Here is a 21,673-nt window from a genome sequence, read left to right as displayed (position 1 = left end):
AGTGAAAAATGTTGTTTAAATTATTCTAAATAGGTGAATAAATGTGATTATAATACTTTTCTTTATTCTTCTTTAAAATGTCTGTTAAATTTAACTGTTATAAGCTAATAATAGGTGTGCCTAACCCTCTCATTCCCTTTCCAAAGAGTGGCAACCCTACTTTTATCTGTTATGTATGTAGGGTTTCATATGGAGAAGAAATGATAGCATTCCTTTAAACATTTTTGAAAATTAATTCTCTATATTGTGCCTTTGCCCTTAGTAGCTGGTTGACTCCTCATGAAGCTACTTTCCTCTAAGGGAATGGACTATAGGCCCATAAATCTTCCTACCAGTAGAAATTAATTGCCTATTCAGAAATAGATAAGACTTGGGAAATATCAGAAAAGCAACTCTTTTCTTCTCCCAAAGGTATGAATAAATATAGAGAGGATATAATGAGGGAGTTAGTTTAAATTTAAACTATTTAAAGCTCAAGCATAAAAGGGTAACATATGAAAATTATGATCTTCTTCTCTGATTAAAAAAATATATATATATATATATATATATATATATATAAAATCTAAAAAACCAATATTTTTCTAACATTTAATCAAAGTAGTTAGTAGTTCTTAGGGGTCTTTGTATGAGGAACACTGGAAAATGTAATGAATTTTAACATTTTTTGCCATGTTTTTAAAGAGAGAAATATTGAAATTGTTATATATGTCTATACTTATTTTTTTGTTCATTGTTTTGCTTTTACTGAAGTATAGTTGATTTACAATATATTAGTTTCAGGTGTACATCATAGTGATTCAATATATTTATAGATTATACTTTATTTAAAGTTATTGAAAATGATGGCTATATTTTCCTGTGCTGTACAATATATCCTTATTGCTTATCTATTTTATACATAGTAGTTTGTATCTCTTAATTCCATACCCCTGTCTTGCCTCTCCCCCATTCCCTCTTCCCACTGGTAACCACTAGTTTGTTCTCTACATCTGTGAGTCTGTTTTGTTATATAGATTCATTTGTTTTATTTTTTAGATTCTGCATATAAATGATAACATAGAGTATTTGACTTTCTCTGTCTGGCTTATTTCACTAAGTATAATACTCTCTAGGTCCATCCATGTTATTGCAAATGACAGAATCTCATTTTTTGTGGCTGAGTAATATTCCGTTATGCATTGCTTCCATATCCTGGCTATTGTAAATAATGCTGCTATGAACATTGGGGAGCAAGTAGCTTTTCAAATTAGTGTCTTCACTTTCATCAGATATATATCGAGGAGTGAAAGTAGTTCTATTTTTAGTTGTTTGAGGAACCTTCATGCTGTTTTCCATAGTGACTGCACCAATTTACATTCCCACCAACAGTGTATGAGGGTTCCCTTTTCTCCACATCCTCTCCAACATTTGTTATTTGTAGACTTTTCGGTGATAGCCATTCTGACAGGTGTGAGGTGATACTTCATTGTGGATTTGATGTGCATTTCTCTACTAATTCTAAAGTGATGTTGAGCATCTTTTCATATACCTGTTGGCCATCCATATGTCTTCTTTGGAAAAATATCTGTGCAGGTCTTCTGCTTGGGTTTTTTGTTTTTTTTTTTTTGATTGGGTTTTTTGTTTTTTGCTGTTGAGTTGTATGAGCTATTTATATATTTTAGATATTAACCCCTTATTGGTCATATCATTTACAAGTATTTTCTCCCATTCATGAGGTTGTCTTTTCATTTTGTTGATGGTTTCCTTTGCTGTGCAAAAGCTTTTAAGTTTAATTGGATTCCATTTGTTTATTTTTGTTCTTATTTCCTTTGCTTTAGGAGACAAAGCCAAAAAAAATATTGCAATGATTTCTGTCAAAGAATGTTATGCCAATGTTTTCTTCTAGGAGTTTCCAGTCTTACATTTAGGTCTTTAATCCATTTTGGTTTTCAGTCTTACATTTAGGTCTTTAATCCATTTTGATTTTATTTTTGTATATGGTGTTAGAGAATGTTCTAATTTCATTCTTTTACATGTAGCAGTCCAGTTTTCCCAGCACCACTTATGGAAGAGACTGTCTTTTCTCCATCGTACATTCTTGCCTCCTTTGAAGTAGGTTAATAGACCATAAGTGCATGGATTTATTTCTGGGCTCTCTATTCTGTTCCATTGTTCTATGTGTCTGTTTTTGTGCCAGTACCACTCTGTTTTGTTGTATATGTCTATACTTCTTAATACTGTAATTATACTTGGAAAATCTAATACTAACAGGATTACATCTGTTCACTATTACATTACTGAACATCTTTGTATGTTCAGTCATTCAAGCTTTTATTTTCAAAACTATTTAAATATTAAACATTTCAAGTGAACCCTTTGCTAATACTGGATTATAGTTCAGTGAGCATCTATTCATTTTTTTTTTCAACTCTCCTATTTGCCAGGTCACTTTTATTCTCACACTCAGTGTAACCAGAGTTGACAATTGTGGAGGGCATCTTGCTCTCCATTAGCATATCCAGAACTCTCCAGCAAAACTCTCAGTAAAAACTCTATTCCCATGAATAGAGTTAGAACCTCTACTGTTCCTCCAAGATAACTTTGTTTACTGTATGCAATATATGACCATCTACCTTGCAAACTGACAAAGATGCCAGTGTCAATCATATATTACCACGGTAAAGTTTAAATTTCTAATTTTTAGATAATAAATTTAAACTGGAATTTTAATCTGTTCTTCCTGTGCAGCAGTGATTTATTCTGGTGCTCTACCACCACCTTTAGAGGTCACTGCTCTAAACTGTAAACCCCTCAAAAACAGAGATTTTGTTCAATTCTTTATTGTAACTGTGCCATGCACAGTACCTAAAAGAGAAGCTCAATAGAAGTTTGCCAACTGAATGAAAGAAACAGGGTTTTCTGTGATGTTTGAAGGTAACTTGGAAGTTTACAGTGGGTATATACTGTCTACTCAACATGTGTAAATTTTGACATTGTCCTGGCATTTGTTTAAGATTCTACTGTTACAAGAAGAAAACAAATTGTTGAAAATAAGCATAGAAGTCTTTTAGAGCAAAAAAGACAAAACCCTGGATCTGTAGGACAGAAGTACAGTGAGCAGATGAATGTAAGTAGAGTGTTAGTAAAAATCTTTATTCAATAGTGAAAAATTGCTTGGAAAACAGAATATTCTTACAGGATTGTGCTTTTCCTGTAAACTGTGCACCACAACATAAATGATATAGCCAAAGCCATTGTGAAGCAGCCCAGACTCTATGCTAGGGGCTTACTGCACTAAGTACTAATACGCTATATTCTAGTTAGCCTAAATGATCAGTTACTAATGAATATTTTAAACTAACTTTAAGAAATCACATTATTTTACTTGTTATTATTTATACTCAACTCTGGGAAAAAACTGAGGTTATTCGCAACAAAGTTATTTAAATATACATTAAAAAATGAAAAAAAAAGAAAAGTAAATTAGAGCCATGGAAACAGGAAGCAAGTATGCTTATCATGAAGACTAATATAGTTCCGTGTGTTTAAATATCCTATATCCTATTGGTATCTAAGCTTCCTGGAAGACATGGCAAGAAGGAAAATAAGGTGTTACATAGTTGTCAGGGGATATCAATAATGATTTCGTATGAGGTATACTGTACTAAAAGACATTTTCCATTGAGAATCCTCTATAGGGGACCTTGAAGTTCATAATAGATATATCCCTATTAACAGTCAACAACAAATAAATAAGGAGTTTCATGTGCTGTTTGAAATAGAGATCTTCAATAAAGGTCAAAATCATAATAATGTTGATTTAAAAATTAGTGGATGTAATTCTGTGAGAGCTAAGTAAATGTGACCTAAATATGACATTTTCTAGAGGTCTAGCATGATCCAAGGGTTGAATTTAAAATATTAAAAAATCTTGGGGACTTCCTTGGTGGCGCAGTGGTTAAGAATCCGCCTGCCGATGCAGGGGACACGGGTTCAAGCCCTGGTCTGGGAAGATCTCACATGCCGCAGAGCAACTCAGCCCATGCGCCACAACTACTGAGCCTGCGCTCTAGAGCCTGCAAGCCACAACTACTGAGGCTACGTGCTGCAACTACTGAAGCCTGCACACCTAGATCCCATGCTGTGCAACAAGAGAAGCCACTGCAATGAGAAGCCCACTCACCGCAATGAAGAGAAGCCCCAGCTCGACGCAAGTAGAGAAGGCCTGCATGCAACAATGAAGACCCAATGCAGCCATAAATAAATAAATAAATAAATAAATAAATAAATAAATAAATAAATAAAATTTACAAATATTAAAAAATCTAGATGGATGAGTGAATAGCATTTCACTTGAAGTTTCTACCTTAAATACCACTTCTGATTTTTAATAGAACTGGAAATAGGGTGTTTTATGAAGACTTTATACTCCACGTCAAAGGTTGAGGGTCCTATTATTTGTATACTGTAGAAACTATTGATTTTTATATGGATGATTATTAATATGAAGAATTATCAACAATGATTTCATTTTATCAGCAAAACAAGTCATTTAATTTTTTATTTATGTAAATATAGTTGTCTCATTATCAATATATTTTTACTGTTTAATAACAAACTTAATTACAAACATAACTTCCTGATTACAAATAGAATAATGCCTAAGTCCTTCCTTTTTAAGTTCCATGTTGTCCACATCAAACATCTCAAAATCTATAAAGTGAACAAATTTTATCTTTATTTTTTCTTTATTTTTATTAATGTATATTAAATTTAAAAGTAATGTGTAGTTGTTATAACAAAAATTGAACAAATTAAATTTTAAATGCCATTATTAGTGCCCTTTCTAAATTCATCTTTATTTTTCTGTGTCTTATTCTGTTCTTCTGTGTCTTGTTCCTTTGCATACTATCTTGCTGTCTTTAGAGTCCATTTCTATTCTTTCCAGAAGCTTCACTTCCACTTTCACATAATACACATCTTCCACTCACACACCACTTATACATCTACCAAAGTCTTGTTAGTTTTAAAATAGGTCAGTGTTCCTGAATCAAAACAAAGTTTTGAAGTTTATTTTTTTTCATCCTTGTTGTTTTGTTTTGATATTTGGTTTTGGGTTGGGTTTGATCTTGTTTTTACTCAAGAGCTTAAACAAGCATTCAGTTATTATAGCACCGGCCCTGTCACCTTGTAATAGGAAATGTATTTTATCACAATGGATTTTTTCCCAGACACTACTTCTATGTGGAGAGAATCTAAAAGAGGTCGGTGAAAAACGGGTAAAGCACAATTGCCACTTTGTGTCAGGGTCTCAGTCCAGGTTGTCTCAAGTCTATAATGGAGTTTAGGCAAGGCTATGACAGCTATCAAAGCAGGGCTGTTGAAGAAACCTGCATCGGTTACTCTTCAAATTAGACTGAACAAAAGCTAGGTATAGTCATAGCCAGGCAATTTTATCTAAGAGAAACAGTCATTTCTTAAGAGTGGAACAGAATGGGGGTAAAGAATCAAAGTAGACCATATCCAAGGAAGGAGAGTTGGTATCACTCAGAGTGTTGAATGGGAGTGCTAATTGCCAGTGCTCTGATATTTTTCATTTCCCAGTACTGTGCAACATCGAGGCAGCTATTTCTGTTTTAAGTTTTGTCATCTAAGACACTTACCTGTCCTTGGCATTAGACATAATCAGAGGCTTTTGGCTACTATCGATAATTGTGACTTACCCTTACAAGGATAAACCAGCCTTAAGGTAATTTTTTACCTTTCCTTTAGTTAGCACTTCTGATTGCCACCCAACTTACTTCCTTCTTTCAAATGTCCAAGACAATATTGCAATCTGAAAATTTAGCAAAATCTACATAAAACATTTTTCTAATCTTTAGGCATCATAGAAAGGTCTTATTCCAGTAATTCTTGATTTCTGCTCCAAAAAAAAGAAAATATATATTATATGAACAGTGACAGCTGAAAATATAAACAGCAAGTAAAAGTCTGTTAAGTCAATATATCATTAATTTTAAATATGGAATTATATTCTGATTCAATATTCTATTTTTATAGAATTTTGGACAAAGTGTCCAGCTAAGTTCAAGTGTGCCAAAACAAACAACAAGGGCTACTTCTAATATTGAAGAAGGTATGTTTTAGTTTAAACATTTTCCTCTTAGCTTTGTTCCCAATGATTTCTTTTTTGTTGTTCTTATACATATTTTCCCAAGTACTTAAATGTTACATGACTGTTAAACTACCATTTGGGGACCTGAGTTCTCCTCACCCTGCACATTTAGATTGTTGGCAGTTTTTTTATTTATTCTAAATAGTAATGTACTGAACATCTATCTACATCGTTTTTACAGACTTTTCAATTATTTCCATATTTAGATTCCCAGAATTAAAATTACAGTACTTGGCGTTAATTGGCACCCAATTAATATTTGTTGAATGAAACTCTGTATTAAATGAGTACTGGATCAAAGGAAATAAACATTGTTAGAGGTTTTTATACATATTCCTATAGCATTTTCCTGAAAAGTATTATCATTCAAAATTCTTCTGGGGTGTATGCCAACGTGAGGTAGAATCACTTCTATTATTTACTTACAAGACAGACAAAGAAATGGTATATAATTAGTTTTTATTTGTACATCTTTTATTAATAATAGGCTTAATTGTTTATGTATATTTATTTTGGTGAATTATTTCTTCATATTCTTTTTCTCTGTAAATATTGGAGTTTTAGTATTTTCTTAATCATTTCTGCGAACTCTAAATATCAAGGATTCTGATCCTTATGTTAGTTACAAATGTTTTTACCACCTTACTATGTGCATTTTATTCCACTTATGTTTTATTTTTACATATAGAAGTCTTACTTTACATTTTTTCATTCAATAAATAATTATTGAGAGCCAATTTCCTGCTTGCAACTAAATATTTTGGATATACAATAATTAACAAAACATACAAAAGTCTTGGCCTTCAGAATTTAAAATCTATTAGGTAAGACTGACCTTAAATAAACATGTTTTTAGTCTTTTCTTAGTGATTTGTCCATTACTCAAAGAAATTTCCCAATGCAGAAAATTAGAAATGTTTCTTTTCCTCTAGATTATTTAATGGTTTGATTCATTAAATTTAATTCTTTAATGTCTTTGGAATTTGTTTAAATAGAGGATGTGAAGTGATACTCCAAATTGATTATTTTATAAACAACAAACTAATTTATTGAGTCATCTTTCCCTTCTCTCACGTCTTTGATACTTCTTCGATCATATGTTCTTTTATTGAATTTGGTCAGTTTCTAGGCTTTCAGTTCTGTTCAGCTGATCATCTAATTTTCTAAAATTTCCGTAAGTTCCTTTTCTCTTACTCTTATTTATAACTCATCATAATTGCTATTATAAAGACAATCTACTTCACCTTCTCCTTGAACTACCAATGAATAACAAAAGCAAAACAGAAATAATCTACATATACATAATGTATTTTTTTCCTTAGTTCAGGTAACACTCTAGAAATTACCTCACTGCCATCATTTTGAGTATTTTTTTTAAATTAGAGATGGGAAAACGCTAGCTATAGAAGATCCTGGTAAATAAAATGCAAAGTAACAAAAGATTTACTAGGTTTCTGTTTGTGAAATGAATACATACAGACATATGTCAGTTAAGTATGTATAAGGGCTAATCCCAAAGACAAAAAGGGATCAAAGAATAGTTAATGTAAAGTTTCTATAGTTTCAGGCAGTACTTCTGAATTTTTGATGGCTGAAAACCTAGTGAAAGCTTCAGTGCCTGAGGATGAAATTCTAACTGTCATGAATAGCAAGCAGCTACAGAAATCAAATCTGACTTTAAATAAAACCCAGCAATTTAACATCTGTGCACTATCAGCTGAAGAACAAAAGATCCTACAGTCCCTTAATCATCTCAATGCAAGGTTACACTGTAAGTATGGAAGAACACCTTTTGTAAGAAATGTTGAATTTTATACTTAGACAATTTTAATTTAAAATTTAATTTAAAAATTGAAAATAAAAATACAAAATGTATCCAGATTATCACCTACTTGAATCAAGTATATAACAAAAATTTATTTGAATATACCATACTATTTCAGGTATACTGTACTCATTTCATTTATGCTGATGCCAATTTCATTGGCAGGCTTAACAGTCTTTTGGGAATGTATGACTAGACTTCATTTCAGCAGTGTGACAGGCTATCTGTACTGACCATCCATCAAAAACAACCATAAATTCAGGATTAAGTACTTTAAAAATCTTAAATATAGCAATGAGCTGGTAAGAATATAAGAAATTCTTAAGACCAGGAAGTAAATATAAATAAGAACCTAGAATGATAAGGAGAGTGCTGCTGCTAGCTTTTCTCTTGAGAACATTTAACCCACAGAGTGAAATTGAGCTTTGCTTTTCATGGCCTCACAGAAAAATGGGAACAGAAGACAAAATCCATGGCCTACTTAAGATGAGTAGTCTTGTAGAAGATCCTCCCACCCTAAAGTTGGGCTTCCCAAAGAGCTACGTCTTATACAGACTTACACTGCCAGAGAAACAGAGAGAGGGGTAAAAAAAAAAAAAAAAGCTTACATAACTTAAGTTTCCGTATTAAGCAGATGAGGGGAGAAGACATGCAAGCTTTTTTCACCTCTCTGTATGTCTGTGTAGGATGTAACTCTTTAAGAGGTTTTGTCAACAGCAGTCTCTTACTAAAGGAAATTCTAAAGAATGTACTTCAGCAAACCAAAAGTAATCTCAGATGGACAGTCTGAGAGGGTAAATTTGAACATTGTATAAAACAATAAATGTAATTTAAAAGTAGTATGTTGTTCAAAGAGAAAACAGAATTTAAATACCTATCAAAAATAATACATAAGTTGGAGAACATAAATGGTGTTAAAGTGTGCTAGGATTCTTGTATTATTAAGGAATTGAGTAAAGATATGGGTTAACTTTAGATGTTGATAAATGAAGCATGTCTATGGTAATTACTAAGGTCACAACTAAAGAGTCAGAAATAGAGTATACAAATTCCAGAAAGTGACATGCAAAAGAAAAAAATCAAATCATACAAAATTAACACAAGAAAGGAGATAAAAATAATCATAGAAGAGATAGGACAAAAGGACAAATACAAATACTATACTATAAGATGGTGTATACAAATGTATATAATAAATGTAAAAATATATGTGTATTTTCATATATACAGTATTCATATATAATGCATATATATAAATAAATGTGTATTTACTGCGTGTGTGTATATATTCCACGTCTGCCTAAAATGTAGAAAATTATAATATAGCAATCACACACTAAGAATAAGAAAAAGCAGATAAACAACAAAAGTATAGGTTTTCTTAAACCCATTAGAGAGCTGAGGTTCCAGCACAACCAAGTAGCCTGACAGCCAAGGAAAGACAGGAACTTCCAAGGAGAGACATGACATGACAATTGGCTCACCTGTGGCTGAATATGGGAGAAAAAAATGCCAGGTTCCATACAAGCTGATATTAGGAATTATTCATAAATTTTTAGCAAATTGCTAAAGGATAAATGTGAACTATTGTGAGAACATAAAACCCCCAGGAGCCTAGACACTCTTCTTGTTCACACTACTCACAGATTCTTCTTTATGAACCTACACTGTGTGTTCATGAGAAAAAGAGGGGGCAAAACAGGAAACCAGAGAAATCCTCTCTCAGTGGTGCAGGCTTGGAAAAGGGGAGCAGCCACCACTGTAGGAATGGTATGAAGCCCCATGCAGAACCTTCTCTCCTACAGAATAAAGGTCATAAAGTACTGGGACAGAGGCAGCAAACTTCGTTGATTGACCCCGGGGCACCAATGAAGACTTACTCTGGGTAGGGGAAAGGTAAAAGAAGTAAGCTTCTACTTCTGGAGAAGGGGCAAGAAAGAGGCATGGGCCCAGATTATTAGAGGTATCCTGCTATAGGAGGAGGGACACAAAATTGTCTTGTGCAAAACCTGCCAAAGATACAAGGCAAAGTTGACTGCCATGGGAAGGAGGAGGAGGATGACTAAGAAGGCATAGAGGACATGCCTAAGACTGAGCCTCGACCAGGACAACAGAAAAATCCCCCTACTCCCCGACCACAAGGCCAGCAAGTACCAAAACACAAGCAATAGAAATCAGCTGGAGAAAGGCAAGGGCATAGAGAGAATCTAGTGGTATTGTGCAGACACACAGGAAGGCCAAAAGCTGAAAGTAGAGCAGGAAAATTGAAGGAAAAAAACCTCCATGACTCCTGCAGAAGCACAAAATAACACTAGAGGATTTTGAAACCATTGGTGTACTGAAGGTAACCATAGCAACAATAAAACCCAAACCTAGCTAAATTCCTATGTTGATTAACTACACACAGACACACACACACAGAGACACAGATACACACACACACACACACATACATACACACACCAATTGCCTAACGGAAAAGACATGCCCATTTCCAGGCACAAACACTATTTACCTCAGTATCCACTATTCTAAACAAGAAGTCCAACATTCAATCAAAACTTACAAGACACAAAGAAGCAAGGAAAAAAACTCTGTCAAGGGACAAAGCAATTAACAGATTGAGACACAGAGATGACCCAGATGTTGGAACTATCAGATAGGTAATTTTAAATAACTATGACTAATATGTTAAAGGTTATAGTGGAAAACGTGGACAACGTGGGAAAGAGTCCGCAAACATGGACAGATACAGAATTTCAGCAGAGAGGTGGAACCCATACAAAAGACTCAAATAGAAATGTGAGAAATAAGAACACTGTAACAGAAATGAATAATGTATTCTATGGGCTTGTCAGATTCAACAGAGATGAGGAAAGAATCAATGAATTTGAGGATAGGTGAGAGAAAATTTCCAAACTGAAACACCAAGAGAAAAAACAAAAAGGTTGAGGGAAAATACAAGAACAGAGGATCTAAGAGCTGTGGGACAATATAAATCAGTCTCACAAATATGTGATTGGGATCCCAAAGTGAGAAATTGCAGCCTTTCTTGCTGGGAGAAGGAGCTACTGATTGGGTTTAGGTAAAACCCCTTTCACATGAGGTGAGAACATGTTCTTGGGTCCCAGGTAACTATGAAGAACTTCTGGGGTCATTTTGAGACTTCATATTGTAACAATTGGATACCAAATAGAAAGAAATTAAATTGAACCCCTACAAAATAACATATATAAAAGTCAGTTACAAGGTGATTAAAGATTAAATGTGAAAGAAAATATATAAAGCTTTTAGGAGATAATATAAGAAAGTATTTTCTAGCCTCAGGGTAAGGAAGGATTTCTTTTTCTTTTTTTTTTTTTTTTTTTAAATTTCTTTTCGGCTGTGTTGGGTCTTTGTTGCTGTGCGTGGGCTTTCTCTAGTTGCGGCGAGTGGGGGCTACTCTTCATTGTGGTGAGCGGGCTTCTCACTGCGGTGGCTTCTCTTTTGTTGCAGAGCACGGGCTCTAGGCGGGTGGGCTCAGTAGTTGTGGCTCGCGGGCTCTAGGCATGCAGGCTCAGTAGTTGTAGCACACGGGCTTAGTTGCTCTGCGGCATGTGGGATCTTCCCGGACCAGGGCTCGAACCCGTGTCCCATGCATTGGCAGGCGGATTCTTAACCACTGTGCCACCAGGGAAGCCAGAAGGATTTCTTAAGTAGAGTACAAGGATCAAAATCCATAGAGGAGAAAAATAATAAATTTGACTATATTAAAATTACAAACTTTTCTTCATATCAAAACATCATTAAAATAATGAAAAACAGGCCACAAAATAAGAGAATATATTTGTAATACATAGGAAAAAGACTCTTGTCCAAAATATATAAAGAACTCCTACAAATCAATAAGGGAAAAGGCGACTTAGTAGAAAAATGGGGGGGGTGAGGGAAGACTTGAACAGGAATTTCACAACAAAGGAAATGAAAATGACAATAAACATTGATAGATATTCAACATTATTAGTAATGCAAAATAAAACAATGCGATATAGTTATATACACATCAGAAATACATGACTTTATTATTATTATTTTTTGGTCACCACGTGGCATGTGGGATCTTAGTTCTCCAACCAGGGATCGAACCCATGCCTCCTGCACTGGAAGCATGGAGTCTTAACCACTGGACTGCTAGGGAAGAAGTCCCAAGACATGACTTTAAAAGCCTGGCAATGCTAAGGGTTGGCAAAGACATACAGCTATTAGAGCTCTCTTATAATGCTGGTAGGAATGTAAACTGAGGCAATCTTTTAGGAAATTTTTTGCCACCACCTAATAAATTGAACATGAACATACCCTACAATCCAGCAATTTTACTTCTAGATGCATACCTAGAGAAAACCCTGCACATGTGTATCAGGAGACATGTACAAGTATATAGAGATCATCATTGTTACAAAATCCAAAAATTAAAAATATGTAAATGTGGTATATTCATGTGCTGGAATACTAATCAGCAAGGAAAATGAATAAACTACAGCTACACACAACATCATGGATGAATCCAAATAACATATAATTTTGAGCAAAATAAGACAAATCACAGGAGAATAAAGACAGTACAATACTATTTATGTAAAACTCAGAAACATGCAAAACTAAACAATGTTGTTTGGTGGATATACACATATGTATTAAACCTATAAAGAAACAAAGTCAGTTTAGAGAGTTACCTCTGTGGAGAAGGGAAGGGAGTACAATCCGCAGGGCAATATTGAGGTAGGGAGCTCCAGGATGCCTCCGAAGTGGTGATAATGTTCAAATGTCTTAGCCTAGGTGGTTACACGAGACATTAGCTTTATTATTACTAATTAAAATATGCATATATGTTTTATATACTCTGTGTTAATTTCAGAATTAAAATGTTTAAATAATATATTAATAAAAGGCAGGGTGCTAAAACACAAAGCAATACAGAACTAAAGCTGTAAGTTTAAGATGTAAAATTATGAAGATAAAGAGTAAAAACCTCAAGTCAGTTTTTTTGGAGGGTTCTTTTTTTCCATTAGATGTTTCCACATATCTTAAATGCTTCATGTAAAAGATTCTGCCTGAATTTTTTTCTTTTACCCAGACCCTTGCTATTATATGGACAAAAGCCGAAACATTAAAAAGGCAAGAGCTGATCAAATTACTAAACATTTTTGTGCCTCAGTAGTTAAAAAAAATCTCCTCCTTTTTCCTGAGATGCTCCAAGAATGAAATTCACTTTTGGTTTAAAAAGAAGAAAGAAAAATTTAAAAGAAAAGATAATCTAGCATTTGAACAAAGATTGGTATAGAATAGTCAAAGTACTAGGAATGCCTTTTTAGCAACATAAATTTTATGTAATTGTTTTTAATCAAATTAACTATATTTCCTCACCTAATATAAGTATAAAGACTGTTTCTGGGGACAATAGAAAAAAGTCTCTTACTCAATTATGAATATTTTGACATATCAGAATTTAATATTTGATTCTGTAGTCATTCTTCTCTTTCAATATACATAACTAAATTATTTGTATATCATGGTATAATTATTTCAGATGTACAAGAAACTATTTGCAAAAATCCATCCATCAAAAAGTACTTTACAAATAATACCACTTTTGGTAAGTATTTTCAGAGCTTTTTTTTTTTTTTTCTTGTTTTAGGAAATTTCATGAGTTTATATGTAAGAATCCTGTATTGATATTAATTTTTCTTGAGATTGGCTTTTAGGGAGTTTTTCTCCCCAATCAACTTTTAATTATATGATGTTTTATTAGAATCAAGCAAAATATCCTCTCATTTAAAAAATCATAATATAAAGATTTCTACATTGAGAGTATTTCATCAGTCGTGGGAACAGAAACAAGCATCAGTGCACTACTCTTCAAATAATTTTAGATATGTAGCCTAATTAGAAGATTGTTAAGGAGTTTACGTTAATAATGAGCGCATCCTTGCTCATATCCCTTCCATGTCTTCAGATTTCAAAACTGGACATTACTAGTTTGAATTTTTTTTTTTTTAAGTTTTGCCTTGATTCTGGATTCTGTCAGAGACACACATATAAATGAAAAACAGTCATTGCATTCAGGAATTTTCAGTCCAACAGGGATAAAGACATAAATGCATAGTATAAACAAATAGCTGTAATGTAAGGTAAGATAAGACTATGTGAGGCACGATCTTAGGAAATCACAAAAGGAAAAAATCATATCTGGCCAGATGTGATCAGGAGACATTCAGGTCTATGGAAAGGGCATCCTCAAATTAAGATATTATCTGTACTCTCACAATCCTCAATTTAAATGTTCAACAAAGAAATGTTATTTTAGAGAATTAATAGGATGCTTGCTCAATTGATTTTCATCATGTGCCCTCAGTTATGAAATCGCGACAGGAGAAAGTAAGTTTATGCAAATACACTTCATTTCTTGTTATTTGGTTTTACATAAATAAAGTTATACATGTCTTACTTATGTTTCATATTTCTGCTATGCTCTGGGCATAGTAATGAATAATAGTAAGTAAGAAAGAGGCTGTCCCTGCTCTCATGCAGTTTATTATTTACCTCTGAGCACATGGTTCTCAGAAGTGACCTTTCTGGTGTGGCATTTTTAATGCTATGATTTTTAGACGGAACCATTGGCAAAGGTCACTTCGATTCCTGATGTATTTTTTCATGGTTACTTTTTACATCCTAGTTGTGTTTTTTGCTTAATTTTTCATCTCCACCAATTCAGCCATTTAAGTAATTTTTGCAGTGTTAATTTTTCTGGGTCTGAATTTTGATTGTGACAATGTTTTGTCATTTATGATATTTGTGATTCTTACTTAAGTGAGCTAATACCTACAGTGACTGAGATCACTCTTCTATACACTCCAACTCAAGTTGAAAACAGTTTACTAAACACAAATGACTGAGCATGAATTGTAAATACTACTCAACAGGAAGAGAAAGTTACCTACTCAGCAAATTACTGTCTTGTGCACATTGGTGCACTGTGTCATGTTGCTAGAGTATCTACTAACTGAAAAGTTAATGGTGTGGATTAGGGTTTGGTAGGATTGAAATCATTTTTATCTCATATCTTTTTCATTCTTTTTGACAGGTGGTAACCATTAGCTTTCTTAGTCTCTTTATCTCCAACATGTTACTCTTCCATATTTTAACATCACTAACATAGTTCAGCAACCTTCTTTTTTTCAGGGAAAATGGTATAAATTCACAGAATTATTAACTCCCTGTTTAAGCAGCTGGCATCAAAATTACTTCATCCCCCTCCTCCATCAATACTGCTTCATTTGCCATATTCTGCTTAGGGATTTGAACATTTTTATTCTTGTTTGCCCTTTTGTCTGCTATTTTTATTTTATGTTACTTTACTCTTTACTTAGATTCACCAATTGTTGACATTTTGCCATACTTGATTTATCTGATAGAGGGATGGATGGATGGATGGATGAAAGAGTAGAATAAAATACGTAGAATGGGATAGGATAGGATAAGACATACTTACACACACACAAACATACATTTTAATCAACTGCTTAAAACTAAATAACAGACATGATGATACTTCCCCTCTAAATACTTCAGCATATATCCTGTCCTAAGAACAGATATTCCCCTACATAACCACAATACCATCATCACACCTAAGAAATTTAATATCAGATATGATATTATCTGATACCCATTCCATATTCAGAGTTCTTCAGTTGTCTATAAAAAAGTCTTCTGTGGCTATTTTATTTCTCTGATCCAGGATCAAACCCAGGATTATACATTGCAATTAGTTGTCATGTCTTTTAACCTAGAAAAGTCTCTTTGCTCTTTTTCAATCTTTCATGCACATTGACACTTTCAAAGAATCCAGACCAGTTATCTTGTTGAATATCCTGTAATCTGGATTTGTCTGATTGTTTTCTCATTATTAGATTCAGGTTAATATTTATGGTGAATGCAGAGTTTCAAAGTTTATGTTTTTATAGCCTGTTTGTTTTCTTTTAATCACCTGGACTTACTTCTACCTATATATTGCCTTCAAGTCTTCTAACTTCTAACTTCTAACTAATAACTGCTTGTTATTTAGAGTCCAGAAAACAGATATCCAAGCTTTTAGAGTTACGTTAAAGCAAATAAATAGGTACTTAGTGCCTCCCCTGGGAATAAAGTGCATGGGCTTTAGATATACTTTGGTCTTTTAAAAGATTTCAAAATTTGTTCCTGGATCTCCATTGTATTTTATATACGTAAAATTATTTAATATGCAAGTTCTAGAAAGGCAGTATATAACCATATTCTTACACCTTCTGTATGTATGACACAAGAGACCATTAAAACTATTGTATTTACCAGGACAACTGTGGTATAGCCTATTTCTAGTCAATAGAGATTTTTCTAAAAAAGATTTCCATCTCTTCAAACAATGGCAAAAATATCTATTGAGGAGTATTTGTTATTTTGGAGATGTTGCATGTAAGCTTTTTATCAATGTTTTTTATTTTACGTGTCAGTTCCAATGTTTTCATACCCATATGAACTTAACAAGAATTTTGTTTTTAAATTATACTGTGTTATATAACAACTTTACAATGTACAAGTATTATGTAGTTAATTCAGAAACTGAATTTCTCAGCCTAGCAACATTAATTATATAATATCAGGTACCCCAATACTGAAAACCCAAATGTCATTGGTTTAAGATTTGAGAATTGGGCTTCCCTGGTGGTGCAGTGGTTAAGAATCTTCCTGCCAGTGCAGGGGACACGGGTTCGAGCCCTGGTCCAAGAAGGTCCCACATGCCGCGAAGCAACTCAACCCGTGTGCCACAACTACTGAGCCTGCACTCTAGAGCCCATGAGCCACAACTACTGAGCCCACCTGCCACAACTACTGAAGCCCGTACACTTAGAGCCCATGCTTCGCAACAAGAGAAGCCACCTCAGTGAGGAGACTGCACACCACAACGAAGAGTAGCCCCCGCTCACTGCAACTAGAGAAAGCCCACACGCAGCAACAAAGACCCAATGCAGCCAAAAATAAAAATAAATAAATAAGTAAATTAAAAGAAAAAAAAGATTTGAGAATTGATGTTTAATTCCCAGAAATTGTATCTCTCTCTGGAAAATTCACAACTTGGGTGAAGTTTATATATTAATCCACTACTCCCCACCCCACACATGTGTGGTTTTGTTGTTGTTGCTGTTTGTGTATTTACCCCATTCTATTGCCCTTTAGGGTTTGTTCTCCCACACCAGTAATTGATGGTGTTGATTTGGGTTTATCTCAGGCATAGAAGTAAACTGATGTATTCATTCTTGCTAAGGTGTTTAGAATGAATTTTAAAAGACACTTTACCATTTCAAAAAATCATTTTAAAAGATCTAAAACCATTGCAATCATTTAAAACCATTATCTGGAAAGAACAATAATGAATTTCTAATAGTGGGATTTCAGGCACTTTAACACTTGAGTGAGAGGAATAATTTGGAGCAGGAAGACTTCTCAGTATCTTTCATAGCACAGGCAATCTGCTGCTATTTCTTAGAGCGAGTGCAGTTCTGAGATTTTCAGAAGAAAAGTATTCAACCCACTCTTTCCTGTATCCCTTCACTGAACACTCATAATCAACTTAATAATTATAGTATCTATCCCCATGGAGCACCTGTGAGGATTATGTGAGATAATCACCCATGTAAAACACTTAAAACAGAGCCTGTAACATAATGTATGCTAAATACATGTTAAGCTAAATTATTACTATTATTGCCACCATAATGATTATCTTAATAAGTTTAAATTGTCTCAAAAAAAAGTAACATTCCAGAAAGTACTTACATGAAATTTACATGCAAAGTATAACTTTCCCTTCTAAAAAATAGGAATTATTCTAACAATTTGTAGTCCCACCTGCCTTTCCTCTTACAGTGTCAATCTTCCATTCCAGCCAAACACATTTAGAGTGTTTGGCTGGAATCAGTTTGCAACACTCTGTTCTGCCTTCATGTTTTTCTCATACGTCACTTATGTTCATGCCCAATTCCTATCTACACTATATTTTTGCTCTGCTCTTCAGGTACAACCATCAAAGCTCCAACTTAATGTTAGTTCTCCCATGAAGTCTCCTGTGACCAATCCAGCTATGATACTCTCACCCTCCTCTGAACTTTTTACTGTAGTATTTCTATTTTTATACATATATTCCGTAGGCACTTTTTTTTTAACATCTTTATTGGAGTATAATTGCTTTACAATGTTGTGTTACTTTCTGCTGTATGACAAAGTGAATCAGCTATATGTATACATATATCCCCATATCTCCTCCCACTAGCGTCTCCCTCCCACCTTCCTTATCCCACCCCTCTAGGTGGTCACAAAGCACCGAGCTGATCTCCCTGTGCTATGCAGCTACTTCCCACTAGCTATCTATTTTATAATTGGTAGTGTATATATGTCAATGTTACTCTCTAACTTCGTCCCAACTTACCTTTCCCCCTCCCCGTATCCTCAAGTCCATTCTCTATATCTGTGTCTTTATTCCTGTCCTGCACCCTAGGTTCATCAGACCCATTTTTTTTTAGATTCCATATATATGTGTTAGCATATGGTATTTGTTTTTCTCTTTCTGACTCACTTCACTCTGTATGACAGACTCTAGGTCCATCCACCTCACTACAAATAACTCAATTTCATTTCTTTTTATGGCTGAGCAATATTCCATTGTATATATGTGCCACATCTTCTTTATCCATTCATCTGTCAGTGGACACCTAGGTTGCTTCCCTGTCCTGGCTATCGTAAACAGAGCTGCAATGAACATTGTGGTACATGACTCTTTTTGAATTATGGTTTTCTCAGGGTATATGCCCAGTAGTGGGATTGCTGGGTCGTATGGTAGTTCTATTTTTAGTTATTTAAGGAACCTCCATACTGTTCTCCATAGTGGCTGTATCAATTTACATTCCCACCAACAGTGCAAGAGGGTTCCCTTTTCTCCACACCCTCTCCAGCATTTATTGTTTGTAGATTTTTTGATGATGGCCATTCTGACCGGTGTGAGATGATATCTCATTGTAGTTTTGATTTGCATTTCTCTAATGATTAGTGATGTTGAGCATTCTTTCATGTGCTTGTTGAGCATTCTTTCATGTGCTTGTTGGCAATCTGTATTTCTTCTTTGGAGAAATGTCTATTTAGATCTTCTGCCCATTTCTGCATTGGGTTGTTTGTTTTTTTGATACTGAGTTGCATGAGCTGCTTGTAAATTTTGGAGGTTAATCCTTTGTCAGTTGCTTCATTTGCAAATATTTTCTCCCATTCTGAGGGTTGTCTTTTAGTCTTGTTTATGGTTCCTTTGCTGTGCAAAAGCTTTTGAGTTTCATTAGGTCTCATTTGTTTATTTTTGTTTTTATTTCCATTTCTCTAGAAGGTGGGTCAAAAAGGATCTTGCTGTCATTTATGTCTTAGAGTGTTCTGCCTATGTTTTCCTCTAAGAGTTTTATAGTGTCTGGCCTTACATTTAGGTCTTTAATCCATTTTGAGTTTATTTTTGTGTATGGTGTTAAGGAGTGTTCTAATTTCATACTTTTACATGTACCTGTCTAGTTTTCCCAGCACCACTTATTGAAGAGGCTGTCTTTTCTCCATTGTATACTCTTGCCCCCTTTATCAAAGATAAGGTGACCATAGGTGCATGGGTTTATCTCTGGACTTTCTATCCTGTTCCATTGATCTATATTTCTGTTTTTGTGCCAGTACCATACTGTCTTGATTACTGTAGCTTTGTAGTATAGTCTGAAGTCAGGGAGCCTGATTCCTCCAGCTCTGTTTTTCTTTCTTAAGATTGCTTTGGCTATTTGGGGTCTTTTGTGTTTCCATACAAATTGAGAAATTTTTTGTTCTAGTTCTGTGAAAAATGCCATTCATAGTTTGATAAGAATTGCATTGAATCTGTAGATTGCTTTGGGTAGTATAGTCGTTTTCACAATGTTGATTCTTCCAATCCAAGAACATGGTATATCTCTCCATCTATTTGTATCATCCTTAATTTCTTTCATCAGTGTCTTATAGTTTTCTGCATACAGGTCTTTTGTCTCCTTAAGTAGGTTTATTCCTAGGTATTTTATTCTTTTTGTTGCAGTGGTAAATGGGAGTGTTTCCTTAATTTCTCTTTCGGATTTTTCATCCTTAGTGCATAGGAATGCAAGAGATTTCTGTGCATTAATTTTGTACCCTGCTACTATAACAAACTCATTGATTAGCTCTAGTAGTTTTCTGGTAGCATCTTTAGGATTCTCTATGTATAGTATCATGTCAGCTGCAAACAGTGACAGCTTTACTTCCTCTTTTCCGGTTTGGATTCTTTTTATTTCTTTTTCTCCTCTGATTGCTGTGGCTAAAACTTCCAACACTATGTTGAATAATAGTGGTGAGAATGGACAACCTGGTCTTGCTCCTGATCTTAGTGGAAATGGTTTCAGTTTTTCACCATTGAGAATGATGTTGGCTGTGTGTCTGTCATATATGGCCTTTATTATGTTGACGTAAGTTCCCTCTATGCCTACTTCCAGGAGGGTTTTTATCATACATGGGTGTTGAATTTTGTCAAAAGCTTTTTCTGCATCTATTGAGATGATCCTTCATTTTGTTAATATGATTTATCACATTGATTAATTTGCATATATTGAAGAATCCTTGCATTCCTGGGATAAACTCCACTTGATCATGGTGTATGATCCTTTTAATGTGCCATTGGATTCTGTTTTCTAGTATTGTGTTGAGGATTTTTGCATCTATGTTCATCAGTGATATTGGCCTGTAGTTTTCTTTCTTTGTGACATCTTTGTCTGGTTTTGGTATCAGGGTGATGGTGGCCTTGTAGAATGAGTTTGGGAGTGTTCCTCCCTCTGTTATAATTTGGAAGAGTTTGAGAAGGATAGGTGTTAGCGCTTTTCTAAATGTTTGATAGAATTCACCTGGGAAGCCATCTGGTCCTGGACTTTTGTTTCTTGGAAGATTTTTAATCACAGTCTCAATTTCAGTGCTTGTGATTGGTCTGTTTATATTTTCTATTTCTTCCTGGTTCAGTCTCAGAAGGTTGTGCTTTTCTAAGAATTTGTCCATTTCTTCCAGGTTGTCCATTTTATTTGCATATAGTTGCTTATAGTAATCTCTCATGATCCTTTGTATTTCTGCAGTGTCAGTTGTTACTTCTCCTTTTTCATTTCTAATTCTATTGATTTGAGTCTTCTCCATTTTTTTTCTTGATGAGTCTGGCTAATGGTTTATCAATATTGTTTATCTTCTCAAAGAACCAGCTTTTAGTTTTATTGATCTTTGCTATTGTTTTCTTCATTTCTTTTTCACTTAATTCTGATCTGATCTTTATGATTTCTTTCATTCTGTTAACTTTGGGGGTTTGTTTGTTCTTCTTTCTCTAATTGCTTTAGGTGTAAGGTTATGTTGTTTATTTGAGATGTTTCTTGTTTCTTGAGGTAGGATCGTATTGCTATAAATTTCCCTCTTAGAACTGCTTTTGCTGCATCCCATAGGTTTTGGGGCGTCATGTTTTCACTGTCATTTGTTTCTAGGTATTTTTTGATTTTCTCTTTGATTTCTTCAGTGATCTCTTGGTTATTAAGTAGTGTACTGTTTAGCCTCCATGTGTTTGTATTTTT

The 21,673-nt window shown here is 34.2% G+C and overlaps 1 protein-coding gene across 1 annotated transcript in view; it reads left to right on the top strand.

Annotated features, from left to right (window-relative positions):
* CEP126 (centrosomal protein 126) overlaps positions 1-21,673 on the top strand; it is a 171,384-nt gene that overhangs the window by 96,238 nt on the left and 53,473 nt on the right. Inside the window, 5 exon segments of the mRNA XM_061203698.1 lie at positions 2,997-3,109; positions 6,043-6,118; positions 7,719-7,928; positions 13,549-13,583; positions 13,585-13,614. Of these exon segments, the coding sequence (XP_061059681.1) occupies positions 2,997-3,109; positions 6,043-6,118; positions 7,719-7,928; positions 13,549-13,583; positions 13,585-13,614 (464 nt within the window).

The sequence above is a fragment of the Eubalaena glacialis genome, chromosome 10 (genome assembly GCF_028564815.1).
Source record: "Eubalaena glacialis isolate mEubGla1 chromosome 10, mEubGla1.1.hap2.+ XY, whole genome shotgun sequence".
Classification (NCBI taxonomy): Eukaryota; Metazoa; Chordata; class Mammalia; order Artiodactyla; family Balaenidae; genus Eubalaena; species Eubalaena glacialis.
The sequence above is the reverse complement of the archived record's forward strand: the minus strand, read 5'-3'. Positions and strand labels throughout refer to the sequence as shown.